Genomic DNA, 20,456 nt, shown 5'->3' with positions numbered 1-20,456 from the left:
GTCTGTCGCTCTCTCTGTCTGTCGCTCTCTCTCTGTCTGTCTGTCGCTCTCTCTGTCTGTCTGTCTGTCGCTCTCTCTGTCTGTTGCTCTCTCTGTCTGTCTGTCTGTCTGTCTGTCTGTCTGTCTGTCTGTCTGTCTGTCTGTCTGTCTGTCTGTCTGTCTGTCTGTCTGTCTGTCTGTCTGTCTGTCTGTCTGTCTGTCTGTCTGTCTGTCTGTCTGTCGCTCTCTCTGTCTGTCTGTCTGTCTGTCTGTCGCTCTCTCTCTCTCTGTCTGTCTGTCTGTCTGTCTGTCGCTGTCTCTGTCTGTCTGTCTGTCTGTCTGTCTGTCTGTCTGTCTGTCTGTCGCTGTCTCTCTCTGTCTGTCTGTCGCTCTCTCTCTGTCTGTCTGTCGCTCTCTCTGTCTGTCTGTCTGTCTGTCGCTCTCTGTCGCTCGCTCTCTGTCTGTCTGTCTGTCTGTCGCTCTTTCTCTGTCTCTGTCTGTCTGTCTGTCTGTCTGTCTGTCTGTCGCTCTGTCTGTCTGTCTGTCGCTCTCTCTGTGTGTCTGTCGCTCTCTCTGTCTGTCTGTCACTCTGTCTGTCTGTCTGTCTGTCTGTCTCTCTGTCTCTGTCTGTCTGTCTGTCTGTCTGTCTGTCTGTCTGTCTGTCTGCTCTGTCTGTCTGTCTGTCTGTCTGTCTGTCTGTCTGTCTGTCTGTCTGTCTGTCTGTCTGTCTGTCTGTCTGTCTGTCTGTCTGTCTGTCGCTCTCTCTGTCTGTCTGTCGCTCTCTCTGTCTGTCTGTCGCTCTCTCTCTCTGTCCGTCTGTCGCTCTCTCTGTCTGTCTGTCACTCTGTCTGTCTGTCGCTCTGTCTGTTGCTCTGTCTGTCTGTCTGTCTCTCTCTCCCCGTCTGTCTTTCTGTTCTGTTCTCTCTCTCTCAGGTGGACCAGGAGGTGTGGTCCACGGTTCTAGCCCTGGTATGGCTCTATGGGTTCAAGATGGAGGCTCAGGAGGAGTGGCAGTTTCTGGCCATGAAGGCAGTATCATGGATCCAGGCTCAGAAAGGTACCTATAGCTCACTCTCATAGTCCTGGCATCTAAAATTTTGGCCTTCATCTAACCTGATTGGAAATAAATAGTTTCGGTGAAAGCAATTTCCTGGTTGGGATCCACTCTATTACTTAATCTCTCTATTTTGAGTATAATCAATCATTCACAATACAATGTTGGTGGTATTTTGTCTTCTAACAAGTGTTTGAAGATACATTTTGCCCACCCTTGTCCCCATGATTCCACAATATAGTGATACCTGTCCTGGTGATGTGTGTTTCAGTGGCCAGTATGTCCGAGTGTGTCCAGGCTGGAAACATCCTTCTGGGTTGCCAGGTACAGAAAGACACCCTGGGGCTCTGAGAGGTTCACACTGCCTGTCCTCTCTCTGTCCCTCACGCTCCTGCTACTCTGCCTGGGGTCAGATATACACACAACCCAACCTGCCCCTGGTCCCCTCAAAGCAACATGGTGGAACTAGCTACTGTCCCGGTCTGAACAAGCCTAATTATCAACCGCTCACCTATATTAGCCTACTGTCATTTAATGTAGGGACACTTATGTATCTCAATGTATTGGTTGTTATTAACATATCAACATAAATCTATGTATTACATAAACAGCTATACTTGTTAGACTTTGCTTTGGTTATCAATTCAATAGGCTACTGGAAACAATGTGTTAACTGTACTTTTCATCACTATCCAAAATGCTTGGTAAAATGGAAAGCTAGATGAGTGCCTTTCCGAGTGCCTTTACTGTGTGATCATTTAACACTGTCTATATTCATGCATTTCCTCATATTTTACCACTGTACTTTAAAATCATATGATAAAATCAATGACATGTTGATTGGTCATTTTATCTGTTTTATTAAAATTGTTTGCCCTTTTTCTCCCCAATTTCATGGTATCCAATTGTTTAGTAGCTACTATCTTGTCTCATTGCTACAACTCCCGTACGGGCTCGGGAGAGACGAAGGTTGAAAGTCATGCGTCCTCCGATACACAACCCAACCAAGCCGCACTGCTTCTTAACACAGCACCATCCAACCCAGAAGCCAGCCGCACCAATGTGTCCGAGGAAACACCGTGTACCTGGCAACCTTGGTTAGCGCGCACTGCACCCGGCCGGCCACAGGAGTCACTGTTGCGCGATGAGACAAGGATATCCCTACCGGCCAAACCCTCCCTGACCCGGACAACGCTATGCCAATTGTGTGTCGCCCCACAGACCTCCCGGTCGCGGCCGGTTCACGACAGAGCCTGGGCGCGAACCCAGTGTCTCTGGTGGCATAGCTAGCGCTGCAGTACAGCACCCTTAACCACTGTGCCACCCGGGAGGCCATTTTATTTGTTTTTTTAATGACACCAACCTCTGTTCCTTCTTCATGGAACCTAGATAAGGAGTGGCCAACCCCTTCTGGAGAGCCACTGGATGTGCAGGCTTTTGTTCCAGCCCTGCTCTAACACACCCTGTTAATAAGTCCTACACATCATCCTCTCATCAGGACCTTGATTAAATGAGTAAGGGGTGTTAGCTGGGCTGGAACAGAAACCCGCACCTCCAATAGCTCTCCAGTAGTGTTCGGTAACTCCTGATGAAGAAGCGTAGGGAGGCTAGAAGACCACGTTGAATATATAATACTGCCTTTATAATACTTGAAGGCAGAATTATTCACAGAGACACACTATGTTGACTACCCAGTTCCTTTACTGTATCCTGAGAAGCTCACCAACTACTTGTTGCTTAGTAATACTGGGCCTTTTACCCCATCTACAGGTACAAGACAGGAAAACATCTCTGTACTACAGCAACATCTCTGTTGCTCCAGCCATTCCCTCGCTGCATGTCTCAAATCAAATCATATTTTATTGGTCACATACACATATTTAGCAGATGTTACAGTGGGTGCAGCGAAATGCTTGTGTTCCTAGCTCCAACAATACAGTAATATCTAACTATTTACAATACACACATCTAAAAGTAATGGAATTAAGAAATATATAAATATTTGCGCAATGTCAGAGTGGCATTGAGTAAAATACAGTAGAATAGAATACAGTATATTTCATATGAAATGAGTAAAGCCGTATGTAAATATGAATAAAGTGACTAGTGTTCCATTATTAAAGTCACCAGTAATTCAATGTCTATGTGCAGCAGCCTCTACGGTGCAGGGTTAAGTAACCAGGTGGTAGCCGGGTAGTGATGGCCTTGAGATAGAAGCTGGTTTTCAGTCTCTCGGTCCCAGCTTTGATGCACCTGTACTGACCTCGCCTTCTCGATGATAGCGGTGTGAACAGGCCGTAACTCGGGTGGTTGATGTCTTTGATGATCTTTTTGGCCTTCCTGTGACATCGGGTGCCATAGGTGTCCTGGAAGGCAGGCAGTGTGCCCTCGGTGATGCGTTGGGCAGACCGCACTACCTTCCGGAGAGCCCTGCGGTTGCGGGCGATGCAGTTGCCATACCAGGCGGTGATATAGCCCGACAGGATGCTTTGTTGTGCATCTGTGAAGGTTTGTGGAGGTCTTGGGGGACAAGCTGAATTTCTTCAGCCTCCTGAGTTTGAAGAGACACTGTTGTGTCTTCTTTACCACACTGTGTGCGTGTGTGCACCATTTCAGATTGTCTGTGATGTATACACCGAGGAACTCGAAGCGTTTCACCTTCTCCTCTGCGGTCCCGTCGATAGGGGCATGCTCCCTCTGCTTTTGCCTGAAGTCCACGATCAGCTCCTTGGTTTTGTTGACGTTGAGGGAGAGGTTATTTCCCTGCCACCACTCTACCAGGGCCCTCATCTCCTCCCTGTAGGCTGTCTCATCATTGTTGGTTATCAGGCCTACTACTGTTGTGTAGTCTGCAAACTTGATGATTGAGTTGGAGGCATGCGGGACCACGCAGTCATGGGTGAACAGGGAGTACAGGAGGGGGGCTGAGCACGCACCATTGTGGAGCCCCTGTGTTGAGAATCAGTGAAGTGGAGGTGTTGTTTCCCAACTTCACCACCTGGGGCGGCCCGTTGGAAGTCCTGGACCCTGTTGCACAACGTGGGTTCAGACCCAGGGCCCAGAGCTTAATGATGAGCTTGGAGGGTACTATTGAAGGCTGAGCTATAGTCAATGAACAGCATTCTTACATAGGTATTTCTCTTGTCCAGATGGGATAGGGCAGAGTGCAGTCTGGATCTATTGGGGCAATATGTAAATTGAAGTGGGTCTAGGGTGTCAGGTAAGGTAGAAGTGATATGATCTTTAACTAACCTCTCAAAGCACTTCATGATGACAGAAGTGAGTGCTACGGGGCGATAGTCATTTCGTTCAGTTACCTTTGCTTTCTTGGTTACAGGAACAATGGTGGACATCTTGAAGCAAGTCGGGACAGCAGACTGGGATAGGGAGAGATTGAATATGTCCGTAAACTCTCCAGCCAGCTGGTCTGCGCATGCTCTGAGGACGAGGCCAGGGATGCCGTCTGGGCCGGCACTCTTCAGAGGGTTAACACGCTTAAATGTCTTACTCACGTCGGCCACGGAGAACAAGAGCCCCCAGTCCTTGGGAGCGGGCTGCGGCGGTGGCACTGTGTTATCCTCAAAGCTGGAAATTTAAGTCCCCCTACATCAGCATCCTACACACTGTCAGATCAACCAATGCATTGCACCTTGGCATATATTCTACCAGTGTCTGGAACTATATTGGAGGGATGTGACACCATTCTTCTACAAGAAATTCCATAATTTGGTGTTTTGTCTCAGTCGCCGCTCCAGAATCTCTCAAAGGCGATTAATTGGGTTGAGATCTGGTGACAGACGCATACACACACTTTAAACCCCCTATTCTCCTTTGAGACGTTGTGAACGCAATGCTTTATGGTGGCGGTGGGGTTATGGTATAGGCAGACATAAGCTACGAACAACGAACACAACTCCATTTAATCGATGGCAAATTGAATGCACAGAGATACCGTGATGAGATCCTGAGGCCCATTGTCGTGCCATTCATCCGCCGCCATCACCTCATATTTCAGCATGATAATGCATGGCCCCATGTCGTAAGGATCTGTACACCCTTCCTGGAAGCTGAACATTTTCCAGTTATTCCATGGCCTGTATACTCAGACATGTCACCCATTGAGCTTGTTTGGGATGCTCTGGATTGACGTGTAAGACAGCGTGTTCCAGTTCCCGCCAATATCCAGCAACTGCGCACAGCCATTGAAGAGGAGTGGGATGACATTCCACAATCAACAGACTGATCAACTCTATGCGAAGGAAGGATATTTTTCGCACTGCATGGGCTTTCAAGGCTCAGAAGACCCAGATGCAGACAGTTTTGAAGTAACATAAGTTAATAACAAAAACAGAGGGGCAGGCAAACGACAGGTCATGGGCAGGCATAGGTCAGTAATCCAGAGCAGAGTCCGAAAGGTACAGAATGACAGGCAGGCTCAGGGCAGGCAGGGGTCAGCAATCCAGGGTGGTGTGACAAGGTGCAGAACAGCAGGCAGCGTTAGGGCAGGAAGAATGGTCAAAACTAGAAAACAGGAACTAGAGAAAGCCAGGAGCACGGGAAAACCGTTGGTAGACTTGACGATACAAAGCGAACTGGCAACAGACAAACAGAGAAAACCGGTATAAATACACAGGGGATAATGGGGAAGATGGGTGACACCTGGAGGGGGGTGGAGACAAGCACAAAGACAGGTCAAACAGATCAGGGTGTGACAGGGGCAAGAGGTGGTCACACCAGATATTGACAGATTTTCTGATCCACGCCCCTACCTTTTTTTTTTAACGGTATCTGTGACCAAAAGATGCATATATGTATTCCCAGTCATGTGAAATCCATAGATTAGGGACGAAGAATTGCCATAGCATATATACATATATGCCTTATAATAACACTGTCAAAGACATAATATAGAAACCTGCATTACAGACTCAAAAACAACCAGTGGTTGAATAGGCCTAATGTGTCTATCCACCACCACCACCAATAGGAAGATAGTAGTTGTGACTATGACAATCGGCCAATGAGATGAGTGCACACCGGTGCACCTACACGTGTTTACTATTGACATTTACCTGTCTTTATAAACCAGGAAGAAGGCTGCATTTACACTGGAAGCCCAATTCTGAGCGCTTTTTTCACCAATTTGTCTTTTTACCAATCAGACCTGCTCTGAAGATTGAAAACCAGCCTATCACAGATTTTAAGGTAGGCTATTATTATGCGTAAGTGCAGCGTTTGGTGATGATAAGGCTACTTTGTGAAAGCATTCCGGTTTTCTTTAAAAAATCTAAATTGTATCAGATATTGAAATTACATTTAATATGCTTATTATTATAGACTTCTGTTCAACACTGCTCAACGTTACAGAATGTTCAGAATGTATCATGTTGATTGAACAGACATTCATCACGGGCTCTACAATACCTGACCATCACCATCAAGGTGGCAGGTTGTTAAGGGAATTTTTATCTATAATGACTAATTATGTATACATTTCAATCAGGATGTACTAATCAGAATGCTATTATGTTACTGTATATGTACTAATCAGAATACTAAATGTTACTGTATATGTTTGAGTTTTCTTTCTTGATCCCAGTACTGAAGATAATGTGTGTGTGAATGTAGTCACGAGTTTAGAACAATGACGGTCTGTTCCTTGGTACAAATGAATGAACTATATCTCCAGACTGTCTAGACTGCTTATCTACACTGACTGACCTTGGCTCTAGGCGAGGAGGGAAGGCTTGAGAGCTATAGAGCCTTTCTACCAGTATCAAGAAAGACAGAACATTTAGAAAACGCTGACGTCATTTTCAGTTTATAACCTGTGGTAAAATGTGTGTGTACTCAGTACTCTCTTGAATAAAGGCTGTTACTTGACTTTTAAGACCGGGCTCTGTCCATTCCTATAAAATAAGGGTCTTACAAATTCTTATGAATTGACAGAGTGTTTAATTGTAATTGGGAATTAAAACAGAGGAATCAAATTCCTTCAACACAGGTAAACTTACAACTGAAACTTACCTTAAGTCAGGAGACTTAAAATCATCCACTATTGACTATTGCATTTCATCCTTTTGCAGTAGTCTGAAAGAATTAGGAATTAGAATCATTGAATAGGATCTCTGACTACTTCAACCAGAGGTTACACAGGATGGACAATGGACAGAGATTGACATTATTGCTCAAGCTGATGATCATTTCATTGTTCATTGTTTAAATGAACTACAGGCTTGATAAAGTCCCTTTTTGCACAAATCAACTGTTGTATGAGAAAATATGTTCTGAGAAGAGCAATATTATATGACAATTTGTCCGTTCGTTTTTACTATGTTTATTTAGAACCTAACAGTACAAAGTACAAAGCAACATTCTTTATCTGCAAACAGCAGATGTGATGTATGACTGTCAACGATTAGATAAACCTCTCAATGGCTCTCATCATACTGTCAGTAGTTGCATTCAGTGGCTGCCTTTATAAAACAATTAATCAGAAAACACTTGGCAAATCAAGATTTGAATGTTTACTGTTTCAAACACAAACTTAATCAAAGTGATGTAAACCGTGCTTGTTTTGACTTAAGAGGACAATAATATGACACCTGACTTCCCCATTCAGGTGCCAAAATGGTGAACTGCTGTGGATTGGTAACTGTCAAGAATGAACCAGGTACTGTTTGAAAACAGAAATTATTGTTTACTTCCATGTCTGTGTGGATTTTCATTCTCCCAGGCATGAGCTCTCATCAGTATCTTGTTTATCTTCTCTCCATCCATCGCTCCCTCTCGCAGTGCCTCTGAAGAGTATTGCTGTGGAGGTGAGTGTCCAGGGGCATGTAGCCACTGTGAGCTCCACTCTGCAGTATGAGAACCAGGAGGAGAGCCCTCTGGAGGCCATCTTTGTTTTCCCTCTACCAGGAGAGGCTGCTGACTGCAGGTTCAGCGCCAAGATAGGACAGACTGAGGTGGTGGCTGAGGTTCAGGAGAAACAGAAGGTGAGGGGAGATGACAAGTCAACAATGAGACAAAAGCAACAATGCAGATCCACAAAAGTATAATTTGTTGCAGGATTCATAGTTACATAGTTACTACACAGGTTTAAGAACAACTTGGTGTAAAGTCTTACTGTGGGCAACTATACCCAATTTGTTAACCAAGCAGTCTATGACTTGCGGAGCTTCAAGAATCAGTATTATCCTTTTGACAGCTCTCATATCACTAATGTCTCAGGCTGATGATGCGTCCTTGTGTTCCTCTGTTCCCCCCTCAGGCGCGGGAGCAGTATGATGATTTGTTGAGCTCGGGCCAGCAGGCCTTCCTATTGGAGGAGAGTGATGAGAGCCCGGATGTGTTCAAGCTGAGTGTAGGTAGCCTGCCTCCAGGGGAGAAGGCCTCTGTCAGCCTGGACTATGTGACAGAGCTGGCTGTACAGGCTGACGATGGCCTGAGGCTCTGCCTTCCAGCTGTGCTCAACACCCGCTATCAACCCCAGGGTAAGAACATGGACCCCTGTATCGAGAGACACAAACCACTAATACATCATAGGGCAGTGCAAAACAAAGTAAAACCTTGTGGGCAGCAGCGTGACTAGGAACCAGCAGCTGGCCACATTGGGTGGTGGTCTTCGGTCCTGCTCTTGGAGACCCACAGGGGGTGGTGCAGGCTTTAGTTCCAGTCTATCTTAAACACATCTGATTGAATTAATCAAGGTCTTGGTGAGTAGTTGAGTTGAAAGGTAGAAGTGCTGGGCCAGAACAAAAACATGCTAATTTGTGGGTCTCTCTCTCCTCTTTATCCTTCTTTCTTCTCTCTCTGTCTCTCTCCCTCCTCCCTCCCTGACCCAATCTCTCTCTAAGGGTCAGACAATGGCAGTGGTGGCAGTGCCCTGGTGTCCTCGGTGCCTGCTGGTTCTGTGCCTTACAGTCTGTCCCTCAGTGCCCATGCGTCGTTCCCTCATCCCATCTGTAGAGTAGAGTCCAACTGTCCCTAGGACCCACTCAACTACCTCAACACAGAGAAAACCCAAACCACGGTACTGTGTGTGTGTGTGTGTGTGTGTGTGTGTTCATATGCATGTGTATTTGTATTTCTTTACATACAGTGCCTTTGGAAAGTATTCAGACCCCTTCCCGTTTTCCACATTTTGTTACGTTATAACTTTATTCTAAAATGTATTAAAAAAAATCAATTCTCATCAATTTACACACAATACCCCATAATGACAAATCGAAAATTGTTTTTTAGAATTTTTTGCAAATGTATTAAAAATACAAAACAGAGATACCTGTCTTGCAAATTCTTACACAGGGACACTCAAAGTCAATCTTAAGTGAATAATTGTTTATCATCAGCACGGTAAATACTGACCAGCATCAACCAAAGTTGGCAACAGTCTGATGGAGGCGCAGCATGCAACGTGGGTTTTGTTTTGTGTGAAAACATGGCAGGAGGCAGTGACAGAGCTCAAGAATTTTTCAGCCTTCTAAGAGGACCAAATCTGAAGTGTGGTCATATTTGGGGTTTTATACGAGTGCTGTGGGAAACTTAATCGAAGATGGTCACCCTGTCTGCAGAACATGCAACAACAACAAAAATCGCAGCAAAAGGGGACAACACTTCAAATGTCTTGAGTCATCTTCGTGACCACCACCCACTGCTTTATAGTGAATACAAGGTAAGTTCACTTTTAGCTCAGTGCATGATGTGGGGACATCGGAATGGGGGAAAATGTCATGGTTTGTCTGTCTAACTTGCTAATAGCTTGTCAATAGTGTAAACTGAAGCGTTCAGTGTTACCTACTGTTGTAAAAACACTACACGTTGTTTTGCAGCTGTATGCGTGGTGTCTGCAGACTCTATTTTCCATTGCACACGATAACACCTTATGTAGTTTAGTCACCCAACCAACATATTTTGTTCATTTAAAATCTGTCAGACGTCAACTTGGTTGTAAAAGTGTTTCAACAGTAGAAACACTATAAACTCCTATACAAGACTCACTGTCTTCTTAAGACTGATTTGTATTTATGTAAATAGTACATGGGGTCATTGCATATACTCAAATGCAACACAGAAGATTGTATGTGTGTGTGTGTGTGTATGTATGTGAATAATTATAATGTAACAACACCAATAATAATAATAATACATTTGCTATTCTCTTGTTTACAGAGTGAGTGTGCAGCAGGCAAACCCAGTGATGCTACTGGTCCCTCCTCATCTACAGTTGTGACACAGACACTCCAGCAAGCATTTTAAAAAGGCAGGCTGCTTATGCACCCACATCAAAACATGCTCAAGAACTCACTGCAGCCCTTTCATATTAAGTTGCAAAGGACATGATGCCATTTCAAATTGTTGAGAGGCCTGGCTTTCTGAGGCTGATGAAGGTTGCCGTGCCTCACTACAAAGTGCCATCACCAACATTATTTTCCAAGACTGAAATCCCAAACCTGTACAACCAGGTTAATGCTAATGTTGGACCATTTGATTTGCTTACGTTAATGTTATTATTTTAATGTTCATGCACACAAAAAGTACATAGTGCTGCTAATTTAATTTGTTGTTTGTTGGTTTTCAATATAAAACTTGCTGAAATAATTTCAGTGTGTGTATCAGTACTTTTTGATAATTTCAAGTACATTTTAACAATACCGCGATTATACTGATAACAGTGATACTTTTGGTTCCTATAATCGTGATATGAAATGTTCATATAATTTCATCTCTAATCAGCATGCTGAAGAGGTTCCAACCAAGTCAATGCACCTACATATGTTGTCCAGGAGCTCAAACGGAGAAGTCCCATTTAGTTGCCTTATGATACTGGTTACAGACACGTTACATAGGCATAGTTCATAGGGTTGGTTAGAGCATGTGTCTGGCACCATCTCCTATCTTAACTTAAAGAACATACAGCACCAGTAAAAAGTTGGGACACACCTACCCATTCAAGGGTTTTTCTTAATTTTTGCAATTTTCTACATTGTGGAATAATAGTGAAGACATCCAAACTATGAAATAACACATATGGAATCATGTCGTAACCAAAAAAGTATTAAACAAATCAAAATATATTTTATATTTGAGATTCTTCTAAGTGATAACATGAAAACAGCCTAACCAGCTCCGCTGGCAACAATTTCATTACGCTTTTTTGCAGAAGTTTACTTACACAGGCCATATTCAATGGGTGTACACACGTCATATAATGTTAGCTAACGAGCCAGCCAGCTAATGTTATCTAGTTAAAGAACAATGAACACAGTGTCAACAATGCCACAGTGCTGGGAGCTAACTAACCAGGTTCAATGTTAGTTAGCTAACATTATGCTCTAACTAGAAAATCAAATGGCTCTGGGATACGAATAATAACGTCAGCTAGGGAGCCAGCCAGCTAACATTAGCTAGCTAGCTAACAGTACACATTAGCTTGAAATGAAACCACTTTCTGTAAAAATTAGAAACGTGTAATAACTGAAAATGTAGCTAGCTAACGCTAGACTATCTTACCTGTATACATCATCATGTATGATGGACGTGTCTCCATGTCAGGAATGCAATATCACAGTTCCCCTGAGTTTGAAGATGTAATCCGGAGACAGGTGTTTTCTCCATCTCTTTAGCTATCATACTCTAATTCCATTGATTTCAAAACTTGATCCCCCAGAAAGTGGAGAGCAACACTTATGCAGCTCTACTACACAATACATGTTTAAAAAAGCGGTGTTTGACAGGATTACAAACACAGACTGATGAGATCAAATAGACAGAAGCCTTCTATATGGCAGACCAATCCAAACTCATCTCTCGGCATGTCCAGCCCACTCATTATCTCAGCCAATCATGGCTAGTGGGAAGGTTGCCGACTTTTTCTGTTGCTTAACCAACAAGGCTTGTAATTTAACAATTGTATTTGTATTTACAGATGTCATACAAATGTGTTATTAAGGCACATGACAGTAAACATGTTCAAGAAGGCATGTCTGCCAAAATAAAATGTTTTGATAAAAAAATATTTTTTACATTCAAACGGCTCTACTGTGAAGTCGTGACTTGTGTCATATGCCTAGTTTCCTAAATCGGTTCACAGATGGGAGGGCATATCGCTGCAGAGTGCTGTGGTAGCCCTGCTGGTTAAGTGTGCCTTGAATTAAAAATAAATCACCAATAGTGTCACCAGCAAAGCACCCCCACACCATCACACCTCCTCCATGCTTCACGGTGGGAACCACACATGCGGAGATCATCCATTCACCTACTCTGTGTCTCACAAAGACGCGGCGGTTGGAACCAAAAATCTCACATTTGGAATCATCAGAACAAAGGACAGATTTCCACCGGTCTAATGTCCATTGCTCTTCTTTCTTGGCCCAAGAAAGTCTCTTCTTCTTATTGGTGTCCTTTAGTAGTGGTTTCTTAGCAGCAATTCCACCATGAAGGCCTGATTCACACAGTCTCCTCTCAACAGTTGATGTTGAGATGTGTCTGTTACTTGAACTCTGTGAAGAATTTATTCTAATGAACTTATCATCTGCAGCAGAGGTAACTCTGGGTCTTCATTTCCTGTGGCGGTCCTCATGAGAGCTAGTTTCATCATAGCGCTTGATGGTTTTTGCAACTGCACTTGAAGAAACTTTCAAAGTTCTTGACATTTTCTGGATTGACTGACCATGTCTTAAAGTATTGATGGTGTAACGGTTTTCTTCTGGGGAAAGAGAGGCGGACCAAAATGCAGCGTGGTTAGTTTTGTACATCTTTAATAAAGATGAAAGTACAACAATCTACAAAACAAGAACCGTGAAAAAACCAAAACAGTCCTATCTGGTGCCACAAACACAAAGACAGGAACAATCACCCATAAGAGACCTAAAGAATATGGCTGCCTAAATATGGTTCCCAATCAGAGACAACAATAAACTCCTGCCTCTGATTGAGAACCACTCTAGGCAACCATAGACTTACCTAGAGTACTACTCTAACCACAATCCCATAACTACAAACAACCCCAGACAAAACAAACCACATACAGTGCCTTGCGAAAGTATTCGGCCCCCTTGAACTTTGCGACCTTTTGCCACATTTCAGGCTTCAAACATAAAGATATAAAACTGTATTTTTTTGTGAAGAATCAACAACAAGTGGGACACAATCATGAAGTGGAACGACATTTATTGGATATTTCAAACTTTTTTAACAAATCAAAAACTGAAAAATTGGGCGTGCAAAATTATTCAGCCCCTTTACTTTCAGTGCAGCAAACTCTCTCCAGAAGTTCAGTGAGGATCTCTGAATGATCCAATGTTGACCTAAATGACTAATGATGATAAATACAATCCACCTGTGTGTAATCAAGTCTCCGTATAAATGCACCTGCACTGTGATGGTCTCAGAGGTCCGTTAAAAGCGCAGAGAGCATCATGAAGAACAAGGAACACACCAGGCAGGTCCGAGATACTGTTGTGAAGAAGTTTAAAGCTGGATTTGGATACAAAAAGATTTCCCAAGATTTAAACATCCCAAGGAGCACTGTGCAAGCGATAATATTGAAATGGAAGGAGTATCAGACCACTGCAAATCTACCAAGACCTGGCCGTCCCTCTAAACTTTCAGCTCATACAAGGAGAAGACTGATCAGAGATGCAGCCAAGAGGCCCATGATCACTCTGGATGAACTGCAGAGATCTACAGCTGAGGTGGGAGACTCTGTCCATAGGACAACAATCAGTCGTATATTGCACAAATCTGGCCTTTATGGAAGAGTGGCAAGAAGAAAGCCATTTCTTAAAGATATCCATAAAAAGTGTTGTTTAAAGTTTGCCACAAGCCACCTGGGAGACACACCAAACATGTGGAAGAAGGTGCTCTGGTCAGATGAAACCAAAATGGAACTTTTTGGCAACAATGCAAAACGTTATGTTTGGCGTAAAAGCAACACAGCTCATCACCCTGAACACACCATCCCCACTGTCAAACATGGTGGTGGTGGCAGCATCATGGTTTGGGCCTGCTTTTCTTCAGCAGGGACAGGGAAGATGGTTAAAATTGATGGGAAGATGGATGGAGCCAAATCCAGTTTTATATCTTTATGTTTGAAGCCTGAAATATGGCAAAAGGTCGCAAAGTTCAAGGGGGCCGAATACTCTCGCAAGGCACTGTAAATCCCCATGTCACTCCCTGGCCTCACCAAAATCCTACCGAAAACACAGAATACTAAGGCCAGGGCGTGACAGATGGACTGTCCTTTCTCTTTGCTTATTTTAGCTGTTCTTGCCATAATACGGACTTGGTCTTTTACCAAATAGGGCTATCTTCTGTATACCACCCCTGCCTTGTCACAACACAACTGATTGGCTCAAACAAATTAACTATTAACAAGGCACACCTGGTAATTGAAATGCATTCTAGGTGACTACCTAGTGAAGCTGGTTGAGAGCCAAGAGTGTGCAAAGCTGTCATCAAAGCAAGAATAATCTAAAATGTAAAATATATTTTTTGGGTTACTACATGATTCCATGGTTTTGATGTCTTCACTATTATTCTACAATGTAGAAAATGGTCTAAAATAAAGGAAAACCCTGGAATGAGTAGGTGTGTCCAAACTTTTGACTGGTACTGTATGTATGAATGTCTGTGTGTACAGTATGTCTGTGTGTGTGCACTCTCACTAGAACCATGAACCATCAGAATCCTTCATACTTGTTAAATTCCCTCTGACTGCTCTGTCTTCATGTGAATGTTGTTCTAACTGCAGGTCAGTCTGGCTGCAGGTCGTCAGTTTGCCCGGGACGTTGAGCTGTTGTTGTATTACCAAGACACCCATCAGCCTACTGCTATAGTAGAGGCAGCGCAGACTTCTGCCAAGCCAGGTGAGGGGGGTGGGTGTACTCTGTTGGAGATGTGTGGATATGAGATCAATGAGTAGTCTAGTCTACTACCTTAATCCATGTTTACATAGAGTAACATGGTGAGACAGAAGATACAGTAGATGTAGAGATGGAGAAAGAGGAGAAAGGCTGTTGGACACTTCTGTTCTCTCTCTCTGTCTTTCTCTCTCTCTGTTTCTCTCTCTCTCTCTCTCTCTCTCTCTGTCTTTCTCTCCATTCACTCCGTCTTTCTCTCCATTCACTCCGTCTTTCTCTCTCTCTCTCTCTCTCTCGCTCTCAGGCTCTCTCTCAGGCTCTCTCAGGCTCTCTGATGGGCAACCCAGTGGTCATGCTGAGCCTGTACCCAGATTTCCCCAACGATGTGATGTCATTGATGACCTCACATGCAGAGTTTCTGTTCATTATGGATCGCTCTGGTAGCATGTCATGCCCCATGCACAATAGACCTGGGGCTCAGGACCGCATAGGCAGTGCCAGGGTATACACACACACACATGCAGACACACACGCAAACACACAACCCTGTACTAGTAAATTAACATCTCGATCTGCACATGATTCACCAGTACACCAAGTGGCTTCTCTGTAGGCTACTAGTTCTTTGAGACTGTATGTGGTATCGTTTATTGATTAGTAAAGACACGTTCTCTCTTGCAGGACACTCTGCTGCTCTTGCTGAAAAGCCTGCCAATGGGCTGCTACTTCAACATCATCAGCTTTGAGAACATTTATAACTCCTTCTTTCCGTAAGTGTTCTCTCCTTCCAAACCCTCATCTCAATCAGTTCAAGTCCGTGTCTGAGGAGTTCAGTTTTTAACAAACACATTTAGCTGTGTCATTCTAGGGTTTTATCATGTATGTTGTACCAGGTAGTCCAAATCCAAAGATAATCAGTGACAGTGTTTGACAGTTACTGTTTGTCTTGGGTCTGTAATATGTTGTGGTGATGACCTTTTGACCTTGTGTGTGTGGACATCAGTAAGAGTGTGGAGTATAGCCAGAAGACAATGGATGAGGCTCTGGAGAAGGTGAAGGCAATGAGGGCTGACCTCAGAGGTACAGAGATCCTCCAGCCTTTAAAAGATATCTACAGCCAGCCCTGCCTCCCTGACCAGCCCAGACAGGTAGCTAACACAGCCTACTCATACGCCTTAATCATTCCTTATAGACACACACACACACACACACACACACACACACACACACACACACTGTAATTCACACCGTTTCCTCCTGAAGCACCTCAAACTCCTCTCCACTTTCCATGACTACAATCACTACAAAGGTTTGTTTAGCTACAGAGTTACACCCAACCAATGGCATGTTAAGTTACAGAGTTACACCTAACCAATGGCATGTTTAGTTACAGAGTTCCATCCAACCAAACAGTATCTTTTAAGTGTGTGGTATTTATATTACCATGCCTTTCTTACTGGGACAGCAAATAGACTTGTATTTTTGGTTACTGAGGAAACATTCTCTGTATACTTCAGGGCTGCATGTACCTTATTTAACATTAACACATGATGAACATACCCTCTCTGTCGTCCTCAGCTCTTCTTGTTCACTGACGGTGAGGTGGGGAACACCAAGGAAGTCCTGGATCTGGTGAAGGCAAATGCCGGCTCTCACAGGTGGGCCCACAATCACTGTTTCTCCTATCATTACCTAGTTGGAGCAGGGCTTCCACCCACAACAATCACTGTTTCTCCTATCATTACCTAGTTGGAGCAGGGCTTCCACCCACAACAATCACTGTTTCTCCTATCATTACCTAGTTGGAGCAGGGCTTCCACCCACAACAATCACTGTTTCTCCTATCATTACCTAGTTGGAGCAGGGCTTCCACCCACAACAATCACTGTTTCTCCTATCATTACCTAGTTGGAGCAGGGCTCCCACCCATAACAATCATTGTTTCTCCTATCATTACCTAGTTGGAGCAGGGCTTCCACCCACAACAAGCACTGCTATGGGAGCCCTGCTTTAACTAGCTCTGTTACCTTCCTCATGAAAGAATTGATGATTCTTCCTGAACAGTTATGTTTTAATTCAGGATTCCCACAAGCACAAGAAAAACGATACCAGTGATTTGTTTGATAGCCTTATTTTGGTATTTGACAACAACAATAATACTTTTTCCCTGGGTGTGTCCCTGCCAGGTGCTTCTCCTTTGGGATTGGAGAGGGGGCCAGCTCTGCTCTCATCTCTGGGGTGACCAGCTGACATCATTTCAGTGGGGCAGCAGGGTAGCCTAGTGGTTAGAACGTTGAACTAGTAACCGACTAGTAACCGAAAGGTTGCAAGTTCATATCCCCGTGTTGACAAGGTACAAATCTGTCCTTCTGCCCCGAACAGGCAGTTAACCCACTGTTCCTAGGCCGTCATTGAAAATAAGAATGTGTTCTTAACTGACTTGCCTAGTTAAATAAAGGTTAAAAAAATTAAATAAAAAAAACATTCTCTCGTTAACACAGGTGTGAGTGTTGATGAGGACAGGGCTGGAGATCACTCTGTCATGCTGATTGAGTTTGAATAAGAGACTGGAAGCTTCAAAAGGAGGGTGGTGCTTGGAATCATTCTTCTTCCTCTGTCAATCATGGTTACCTGCAAGGAAACACGTGCTGTCATCATTGCTTGGCACAAAAAGGGCTTCACAGGCAAGGATATTGCTGCCAGTAAGATTGCACCTAAATCAACCATTTATCGGATCACCAAGAACTTCAAGGTGAGCGGTTAAATTGTTGTGAAGAAGGCTTCAGGGCGCCCAAGAAAGTCCAGCAAGCACCAGGACCGTCTCCTAAAGTTGATTCAGCTGCGGGATCGGGGCACCACCAGTACAGAGCTTTCTCAGGAACGGCAGCAGGCAGGTGTGAGTGCATCTGCACGCACAATGAGTTGAAGACTTTTGGAGGATGGCCTGGTGTCAAGAAGGGCAGCAAAGAAACCACTTCTCTCCAGGAAAAACATCAGGGACAGACTGATATTCTGCAAAAGGTACAGGGATTGGACTGCTGAGGACTGGGGTGAAGTACTTTTCTCTAATGAATCCCCTTTCCGATTGTTTGGGGCATCCGGAAAAAAGCTTGTCCGGAGAAGACAAGGTGAGCGCTACCATCAGTCCTGTGTCATGTCAACAGTAAAGCATCCTGAGACCATTCATGTGTGGGGTTGCTTCTCAGCCAAGGGAGTGTGCTCACTCACAATTTTGCCTAAGAACACAGCCATGAATAAAGAATGGTACCAACACATCCTCCGAGAGCACCTAGCCATAAGGCAAAAGTGATAACTTTGTGGCTCGGGGAACAAAACATTGATATTTTGGATTTATGCCCAGGAAACTCCCCAGACCTTAATCCCATTGAGAACTTGTGGTCAATCCTCAAGAGGTGGGTGGACAAACAAAAACCCACAAATTCTGACAAACTTGATTATGCAAGAATCGGCTGCCATCAGTGTGGCCCAGAAGTTAATTGACAGCATGCTAGGGTAGAATTGCCGAGGTCTTGAAAAAGAAGGGTCAACAACTGCAAATATTGACTCTTTGAATCAACTTCATCTAATTGTCAATAAAAGCCTTTGACACTTATGACATGCTTGTAATTATACTCAGTATTCCATAGTAACATCTGACAAAAATATCTAAAGACACTGAGGCAGCAGACTTTGTGAAAATGTATATTTGTGTCATTCTCAAAACTTTTGGCCACGACTGTATGTGAGAGTTATGTGTATGTGCGTGCATGTTCGCATAAGTGAAGTGACGGCTTCCTTATTCTCTGATATGATTATAATTCTGATAATAATTAACTCTCTACTGCTTCTTCTCCCTCCCTCCCTCCCTCCCTCCGGTGATGCAGTCCCTCCGGTTTGCCCTGCAGCCGGCTGTGGTGGACATCTCAGTCAAGTGGAATGTCCCAAAGGGGGTGTCTGTCACCCCTTTGTCTCCACCAATCATAGTTCTCCTCCAGGGTCAAAGGGCACTGCTATATGCCCAGCTCACTGGGAAGGTGAGGGCTCTGCCTTCTACTGTTATGTGTTAATATTGTTTAACATACAGTATGTCAAGATTCTAAGAAGAGTGCCCCAATAAAAACTGGTAAGTCGCTACCTTATTTGCAATAAAAAAACACTGGGAGTCACGTCGACATGTTTCACTCAAAACCCTGTATTTCTTATTTTCTGTCTCTCTCTCCCTATCGTTCTGTCTGTCTGTTTGTTTCAGAGCTCAGCATCCAATCAGGAGTGAGCAGTGCCTTTACTAGCTTCATCTCTGTCCACAAAGTAGATGGAGAGGCTGGGCAAGGACCAATGCTACTCAGACAAGTCCCCACGCCAAGTGTGTGTGTGTGAGTGAGTGAGTGTGTGTGTGTGTGTGTATGTGACAGAGGCTGAGCAATGAAATTATTTAATGCAGATTTGATGTATAGAGTGTGGGATGTGTGATAGGTGCGAACTAATTCATAAATGTGTTCTGTGTGTGTTCCTTTATGTTTGTAACCCAGTGACCTGTGTGTTTTTCCATCTTTCTCTCAGTATTGTATCACAGCCCCATGTGCGGGATGATGCTGTGTGGTATGGCTATGCCCAAGGCTATGACCAGGAGGATGGACAGGAGTCTAATTGGAGCTTTATGGCCACCAGGTCTGTGCTACTTTATTCACAGCACAAAGAATTTACCGCAATGATTGGGATTAGGGTTAGGGTTCCGGTTAGGGTGATCCAGTTAACCACTGGCGCTATAATGGAGCAGTTAAGGTGTTAGGTTCAGGATGTAACCGTTTCAATCATTTGCTGTCCCATCAGACTTTTCCGCTCTCGCTCCAGTCATGGCAGTAGGTTTGTGCTAGTTTGCCACTTCGACAAGTTACTGTTTCCGATCGATTTTATTTGAACAAGTAAATCAAGCTAAACTGTCTAAGCATTCTTTAACATTGCTTAGTCTTAAAAACGAATTAAGTTTAAATTTGTGTGATCATGTTGAATTATTGAGGAAGTTACTAATACTACTCTTTATCCTTTACCTGGTTTATTGTGTGCTGCTGCAAGGATTCTTCTCTAAACAAGGCGTATAATTTACTAACTTAGTTGAAATTGAGATTTTTTTAAAATAAAAGACTAATTAAAATGTGCATTTATCTTCTTAGCTACACCCCCTTTAAGCTATGAATTTTCACCGCCAGGCACGATGGCAGCAGCTCTGTGCTACTTTGCTACTTTTACATAATTACTGTTGCTGATCCATTTTATTTGGACTGATAATATCATTATACAAGGTAAATTGTATGATTATTTTTTAAAGTAATACCATTGGTGGTGTGGGTGGAAATAACCACTTTATAATTTTGGTTGTGGATTATGTTGATTTTGTGTTCATGTTTTGTGTAGATTGTGGTCCTTTAAGCATGGCTGACTTCTCCAAGTGTATGTACTCACATTTTAAGGCTGCATGTCTTGATGAAACCACATGTTTTATTAATTTCACAGTCAATTCAAATAATAATTGAATTTGACAAAATGCTAAATTGATAATA

At 43.6% G+C, this 20,456-nt stretch overlaps 1 protein-coding gene and 1 pseudogene across 1 annotated transcript; both read left to right on the top strand.

Moving 5' to 3' along the window:
* Positions 1 to 1,923, top strand: part of LOC112267277 — a 43,282-nt pseudogene extending 41,359 nt beyond the window's left edge.
* Positions 1,924 to 7,646: 5,723 nt separating this feature from the next.
* LOC112267454 (von Willebrand factor A domain-containing protein 5A-like) lies at positions 7,647 to 19,171 on the top strand. Its single transcript, XM_024445707.2, is given in 13 exon segments — positions 7,647 to 7,706; positions 7,829 to 8,031; positions 8,307 to 8,529; positions 8,893 to 9,068; positions 14,790 to 14,904; positions 15,225 to 15,400; positions 15,580 to 15,668; positions 15,902 to 16,046; positions 16,477 to 16,556; positions 17,085 to 17,143; positions 17,738 to 17,764; positions 18,745 to 18,932; positions 19,148 to 19,171. Coding segments are annotated over 13 exon segments (1,548 nt in total). The 5' UTR covers positions 7,647 to 7,663.
* The last annotated feature ends 1,285 nt before the right edge of the window (positions 19,172 to 20,456 follow it).

Source organism: Oncorhynchus tshawytscha, linkage group LG14, assembly GCF_018296145.1.
Source record: "Oncorhynchus tshawytscha isolate Ot180627B linkage group LG14, Otsh_v2.0, whole genome shotgun sequence".
NCBI classification, from domain to species: domain Eukaryota; kingdom Metazoa; phylum Chordata; class Actinopteri; order Salmoniformes; family Salmonidae; genus Oncorhynchus; species Oncorhynchus tshawytscha.
Note: the sequence above shows the minus strand (reverse complement) of the source record. Positions and strands in the feature narration are given on the sequence as shown.